General features: G+C 40.3%; 1 protein-coding gene across 1 annotated transcript; it reads right to left on the minus strand.

The window, feature by feature from the left end:
• Positions 1-5,987: 5,987 nt before the first annotated feature.
• On the minus strand, positions 5,988-7,413 carry zmp:0000001069 (neuropeptide FF receptor 1). The gene has a single exon (XM_067404059.1). The coding sequence runs from the start codon at positions 7,411-7,413 to the stop codon at positions 6,088-6,090; it is 1,326 nt and encodes a 441-aa protein (XP_067260160.1). The 3' UTR covers positions 5,988-6,087.
• Positions 7,414-7,633: the final 220 nt, after the last annotated feature.

Raw genomic sequence — 7,633 nt, forward strand, 5'->3', positions numbered from 1 at the left:
TTACCTTTTTCAGTTTCCCAAAAAAAACAAGCGTTAAGTGAACAGTGCATGAAGTTTGTTTTTCCAGGGCAGCAGCGGAGTTGTGCACGTATGTTTGTTTGTTTGCGGGATCTAGGTGATGAATACTAAAACAAGTCCCAGTTTGGTGCTGGATTTGCAGATCGCGGGTGGTGAGTAAAACTGAATCCGATATCCGTTTGGCAATCGGCGCACAAGTGCATATAATGTAAATAACACGAAAGCTTTTGTTCCCTTATGATGTTGCAGCTAGCAGCCATCGCAGAAGCTGTGCGTGCTTTTTAGCTCTGCCCACGACACTGACGGCAGATTCGCCTCCAGGATCTCGGCTTTTCCGGAAAGACTCCGTTTAGCGTATCTATCTTTTATAAATATCGCAAAACTAAAGACTTTTCGGAGATATGAAGGATGCTTTGTTACTCTTTATGTACTCAAGATTAACATGAGATTGGCAGAAACTGTGTGATACCCCCCTTTAAATGTTCTCAAGCATATGGGTGTAGTGTTTGGGTGTACTGTACAAATACTTTTCGTCATGCAGTGCATTTAGTTATAAATACACACGCAACTACTAAAATTACCCACATTTATATCCCTTGGGCAAAATGTCACTATCTATTTACACGGAGACTGTGCTGATGAAGATGAACTCATTAATAATGTATGAGAGAGCCAGGACTGCAGAATTCACACGCAGTCATTATTTTTAGGATGCAATATGTATGTGCATGCTTTATCAAGAAATTTGTTGAAAAAGAAAACACCAGAAAACCAGTTTACAGAATCACTTTACTACTCTTTGAGTATTTTTAGGGTGTTTCACACTTATAGTTCTGTTAGGACCAAAAAAGAAAATGATACATTTAGTCCTATTAGCTTAGCGTTCACACTGTCGTTATTAACATTGAACTTAAAGACAAAAAATGACAACAGCTTTTATGATGTATTGTGAGGCAAAATGCGCCGCTGTATGTTTGTACATATGATGGGATTTTTTACCAGCTCAGATTTTAAAAAAGAGCTTACAAAATGGAGTCAAAACAGAAGAAGGAAATCATGTTACACATAAATGAAGATCTGCAGCAGGGAGATGCAGTTCCAATGCCTGTACCTGTAATGGGCAACGCAGCTCCTGATGAGAAAAAACAGGTATTTTTCATTCTGTCCTTTTTAGGGTTGCATCTTATGACATCATGTCCTGCTTTTGGTTTGTTTACAAGTGTTTGGCTGATGTTGCATTCATATTTTAATCAAACCGCACCAGAGTTCATTTGGAAGTGGACCGAGACCCACCTTTCCAGAGTTCGTTTTAATCGAACCAAACCTGCCAAGTGTGAACACACCCTTAGTGCTCTTAGTACTTTAAAATTATGTACTTCCTTAGTACTGAAGTAAAACATTTGAAGCTCTGAAAACATTATAAAAGGGGTGTCCAAACTCAGTCCTCGAGGGCCACTGGCATACTGTCAACTGTACACCACTTTAGCAGCAGAGATGCAGTTATTTATAGGTTCTTGTAATTACAAAATGTAAGTGTGACAAAAACAGATGCAGAAAAAATCCCTACTGCATTTTCATGGTTGAATGTAGGCTTAAAGCGATGGTCGCCAAGTCAATTCCTAGAGGGCCAGAGCTCTGCAGAGTTTTGCTCCAACCCTAATCAAACACACCTGATCCAGCTAATCAAGGTCTTCAGGATTTCTTGAAACTTCCAAGCAGGTTTGAGTTGGAGCTAGTTGGAGCTAAACTGTGCAGAGCTGTGGTCCTCCAGGAACTGAGTTTGAGACCAGTGGCTTAAAGGGTTAAGTTCACACAAAAATGAAAATTCTGTCATTAATTTCTCACCCTCATGTCGTTCCAAACCCTGAATAAAGTTATTTTTGGTTGTTTTTTGTGCACAAAAAGTATTCTTGGCCCTTTTATAATAATAAGGTTGAACCACTGTAGTCACATGGTCTATTTTAACAATGTCTTAACTACCTTTCTGAGCCTTGAAAGTGGTAATAATTTTATTGGAGGCCAGAAAGCTCATGGATTTCATCAAAAATGTCTTAATTTGTGTTCCAAAGATGAACAAAGGTCTTACAGGTTTTGAACGAAATGAGAGTGAGTACTTAAAGGGTTAGTTCACCCAAAAATGAAAATGATGTCATTAATGACTCACCCTCATGTCGTTCCAAACACGTAAGACCTCCGTTCATCTTCAGAACACAGTTTAAGATATTTTAGATTTAGTCCGAGAGCTTTCTGTCCCTCCATTGAAAATGTATGTACAGTGCACTGTCCATGCCCAGAAAGGTAATAAAAACATCATCAAAGTAGTCCATGTGACATCAGTGGGTTAGTTAGAAGTTTTTGAAGAATCAAAAATACATTTTGGTCCAAAAATAACTAAAACTATGACTTTATTCAGCATTGTCTTCTCTTCAGGAATCCTTTCCATTGAATTGATTCCATTGAATCCTTTCATCTGTCGGCGTTGGTAATGCACTTTTACGTCACTGTTTTTGGCGATTAGGACATCCACGACATGCACACTTATGCACCATTTTAAAAAATATAGCAATACCAAAATACAAACAATGTAGAATAGCTTGAATACAGCGTGCGTCTCCCTCAGACTGTAAACGAAGCTCGGGCGCACCGGATAACACGTCAGCAGCGTCTTACATCAGCAGCGTCACTGCTGAGATGTGAACCACACTCCGGAGCAGAAGGGGGCAGTAATGCAGCAATAAGCTGGATGCCAACCACCGTAAAACAGGAAAGAAGAAGAAGAAGAATCCCTCCTCGTTTCCTCGCTCCTCCATCCTCCATCCTATGACCCGGAAACCGATGGAGCTCAGCCATCTTGAAGGACATCTCAATTCTCTAATTGCACTGCGAGGAGGTGAGGAACGAGGAGTGAGGAAGCTTCCCGAGGAGGCATGAGCGAGGATACACAGGTGCATCCTTTGCGGAAGACTTTCTCCTCGAGAAACCTGACGCACACATAAATTCTCCTCCCCCTTCATATCTGTCACAATAATTTAAATGTATGCTTTAAGTTTAAATAAACTTTACATGTCACATATTTCAATGGGGCATCTTGCTTTATTAATATTTATTATATTTTTTTAATAACCAAACTTTAACAACATATGAGTAGATCCCTCATGCACAGCTGATGACGCTTTGAAGTGATGCTAAAGGGAGTGAGGATATTTCATTTTACTTGATTCAATTCCTCCGTCCTCGCTTCTTTTCCTAGTTTCCTTCCCTCGAGTCTTGAAGGGGTGGAGCTAAGACGCAAGGAAAGGAAGCGAGGAAAGGAAACGAGGATGCACAAATAAGAATTGAGAAGCAACTATGAACGCGGATTGACAACAGACCCGGAAGAGAAGACAATGCTGAATAAAGTCGTAGTTTTTGTTATTTTTGGACCAAAATGTATTTTCGATGCTTCAAAATGTTGCGGATGTCCTAATCGCCAAAAACAACCACAGTGACATAAAGATGCATTACCAACGCCGACAGATGAAAGGATTCAATGGAATCAATTCAATGGAAAGGATTCCTGAAGAGAAGACAATGCTGAATAAAGTCATAGTTTTTGTTATTTTGGACCAAAATGTATTTTCGATGCTTCAAAAACGTCTAACTAACCCACTGATGTCACATGGACTACTTTGATGATGTTTTTATTACCTTTCTGGACATGGACAGTATACCGTACATACATTTTCAATGGAGGGACAGAAAGCTCTCTGACTAAATCTAAAATATCTTAAACTGTGTTCCGAAGATGAACGGAGGTCTTATGGGTTTGGAACGACATCAGGGTGAGTCATTAATGACATCATTTTCATTTTTGGGTGAACTAACCCTTTATTACATAATTTTCATTTTTGGGTGAACTAACCCTTTAATATCTGGGTCTGAGGAAGATTTTTTTTTTCAAAATGATCTAGTCTGTGGGTTACCTGAACTGTTAAGAAGTACATTTTAAGGCATGTACATCTCGAGAAGTTGACACAACTTCTTATAAATGCAGTGCTTAAGATACAAGACGTTCTTCCAGCTAGATACATGTGTACAGAAGCAGCAACACAACAGTTTGGTCTCTATGTGATCATGTTATACCCAGGTACCCTCATTCAATCTTTCAGAATCAATTGTGCACAGGAGCCACTACAAGTCACTTGAAAGCTTCTGGCTGATTAGAAGAGAGCATATGAGAAGGTGGCTACAAAGAGCAAGAGCAGTGGGTACTAAATTAAATGTAGCTGTTTATATATATTATATTGACAAATCTGAGGTCATGTCCTCTCTGAGACATAATGTTTTTATGCTATTGATTGGTGAATCATTTAACATATAGACTGCAATGCCAAGATAGTGGAATAAACAACACACCTGTCATGTCTATATAGCAGAAAATATTCACATTTACAGAACTCATGGAAATGTATGTACCTATAAAACAAAATAGGACAGGGAAGTATGATATATAACAGCATACACTATAATCCCAAATATATATATATATATATATATATATATATATATATATATATATATATATATATATTAAAATCTGTACATATTATGATTTTTTGTTGTTGTTTTTACTAATAGGTCTCCCTTCATCATACATGTCAAATGTCAAATTTCTTTTCAGTTACTGTAGCTTCTTATGCAACTGCTGATATAATATTTCCAAGTCAATAAAATATTTAGCATTTTCACCAGAGGGCATTCCTCCTCATATTTTTAAGTATAGTGACAAGCATTACAGTATTGTGCAGGAACATTTAGAGACTCAATTTTATTTATTTATTTATTTATTTTTTATTAATTAGGTTAAATAAGTCACTGTAATTTCTACATACACTAGTATGTAATATATATTTGTAATATATTGTAAAATGTAATTTATTCCTGTGATGGCAAAGTTGAATTATAACTCCAGTCTTCAGTATCACATGATCCTTCAGAAATCATTCTAATATGCTGATTTGGTGCTCTTATTATCATTAATGTTGAATACAGTTGTGCTGCTTACCCTTTTTTTAAGATTCTTTGATGAATAGATAGTTCGAAAGAAGTAGAAAGCTTTTGCGACAGTATAAATGTCTTTTGTCACTTTTGATCAATTTAGGTATTTCTTTTTTTCTACTGACACCAAACTTTTGAATGGTGCAATGTAGTTTAAGTTTCTGCTCTGACTTCAGTAAGATAACACTAAGAAGAGGGTGATGACTTGAGATGCAGATGGTTTCCACATTTAGTAGAGAAGGCGAGAAGCTGTGAATGTGTTCACAGAAAGACGTTTCCATGTGTTTCTTCACCAGAGATTGTAGGTGTGAGTGCGTATGTATGTCTCGGTTTCACTCAGATGATCATTTTAATTAAGCTGCCCTGCTAGACGTATAGGAGCAGCATTTAATGACATTTGGTTTATTTTAAGACACTGCTCTAGGCAAAACTTAGCAGCATGACTTTATACATTATGCACCGAACCACTTTATTTGTTTACGATATGGATTTCTTACATGGACCCTAAGAAGTTTCAATGGCAAGATATTTATTACATATCATTAGTACATTTACAGCAAATCTAACCATGGCTAAGAAAGTTACATCTACTCCAACTGGAATATGAAGTGTTTGATCACTATGCAGTTAAACAAGTAATGTTTCGAGTTTAAAAAAGCGCCCAATGCTCACACATGAACTCTCCAATTCCCACTTGAGAATATTCCATGAATGTTTCATCTAAAATTGAAAACTTAGTCATAATTTACTCACCCTCATGTCATTGAGATCACCCAAACCAGTATAACTTTGTTTTTTTCAGTGGAACGCAAAAGAAGATATTCTGAAAAGTGAATTTTTTGTCCATATAATGAAAGTCAATAGGGTCTCATTGAATTTCATTATATGGACAAAAACAGTTCAAAATGTCATCTTTGGTGTTCCGCAAAAGAAAGAAAGTCAAACAGGTTTGGAACAAATGGTTTATAGAAGCACAAAACATGAAGCACAACACATCTGAGAGCAAATGCCCATAGCAGTGCACCATGCTCGCTATGTATCCAGTGCAATTGCTTCAGTCATTCCTAAGTGGTAAGGTAAGCTCATTGACTCACACGTGCGAGATTGAGTCCACCACATCGACAGTTTGAGATTCCCAGCATCCTCCCCGCAAGAGTTGGTTGAGTTGTCAGCGGAGCCCCCTGGAGATTTGTCTTGATTCTGCAGGTTGAATATTTTTGGGAGGGAGGCCAGAGCCAGCGCTGAGGCCGGGGATGGGCCACAGAGGCGCAAACGCAAAGCCTTGGCTGAGCGGTGGAGGTCACCAATGAAGCAGTAGCAAAAGGGGTTGAGAGAAGAGTTGGTGAGGCCTAACCATTGTGCAAAGGGCCTGGTCTGAAGGAGCCAGCCTGGTGGATGGCGCAGCTCACGGTCCAGCCAAATATCAGTCACATACATAGGCAACCATGACAGAGCAAAGAGCAGCACCAAAGCTGCCACCATACGTGCGATCTGCCTGCGCCCTTGCAACCTTGTTTCATGAAGCGCCTGAGAACGGGGGTCCAGCTCTGTGAACCGACCCTCGGAGCCAGTGCTGCGCAGCCGGCGACACGTGAGGAAGGCTAGAGTGAGGTTAAACGCAACGGGTAGGCAGTAGAGTGCGCTGAACAGCAGGACGTTGTAGGCCTGTCGCAAGCGTGGCTGAGGCCACACCTCTCCACAGACTGGCAGCACGATGGCTAGCCCTTCAATCAAAGCTACTTCATCGCGCCTGGTAACTATTGCAACTGGCATGCAGATCACTGAGGAGATCAGCCACACGATTGCGACAGAGGCGAGGATGCGTCGACGAGTGAAGTAGGCTCGGGATTGTAGCGGCGAGTGAACAGCATAGTACCGGCTGATGCTGATGACAGTGATGCTCAGGACACTGGCGGAAACAGAAACCGCTTGCGTGAATGGCACCGCGCGGCACAGGAAGTTCCCGTAAACCCATGGCGTGTAGATGCGGTGGCCCAGGGTGACGGGCATGCACACGCAAACCACTGCCAGGTCGCACACCGCTAAGTTTATCAGCAGGCAGCGGGTGGCGCTCGCACCCGACAGACGCGCGCTTCCGCGCTGGCCGAGTAGGACTTTGAGGGACATGACATTTCCAAAGAATCCCACAAGGAAGGAAACAGAGTAAAGGAAAGTTAATATAATGGTGCCAGGCTCTCGGATGGTGAGGAACAGCTGCCATTCTAAAGCAGCATTATCCTGGAAGAAGAAGGAGCTGTTGAAGAAGCTGGCTGGAGTCGACTTGCTCTTGTTTTGAGGTTCACGTTGAAGGTCCAATGCCCTGGGAAGGTCATAGAACTGGGTTGGGGTCAGATTCATAGTGGTTTTCCCGTGATGTTGAGTGGGTAAACTACGACATAGCTACATCATAACTAAACTACATGGTAACAGTTTTAATTTTTTACTGTACATTTCAGGTACCGAAGTTTCCATTCATGCACATAAAGGCTTGAAAGCCTTGAGTGAAAAAAGCAGATGATCTCAAATCCATTGTTCTTTTCTTTGTCGTTTCAATAACTCAAAGCCAATGCATCTCTTC

This window comes from Chanodichthys erythropterus, chromosome 12 (genome assembly GCF_024489055.1).
Source record: "Chanodichthys erythropterus isolate Z2021 chromosome 12, ASM2448905v1, whole genome shotgun sequence".
Taxonomy (NCBI): Eukaryota; Metazoa; Chordata; class Actinopteri; order Cypriniformes; family Xenocyprididae; genus Chanodichthys; species Chanodichthys erythropterus.

Bases quoted from the DNA above. Each gene is read 5' to 3' on its own strand.
- zmp:0000001069 (XM_067404059.1), bottom strand. From the start codon at position 7,413: ATGAATCTGACCCCAACCCAGTTCTATGACCTTCCCAGGGCATTGGAC.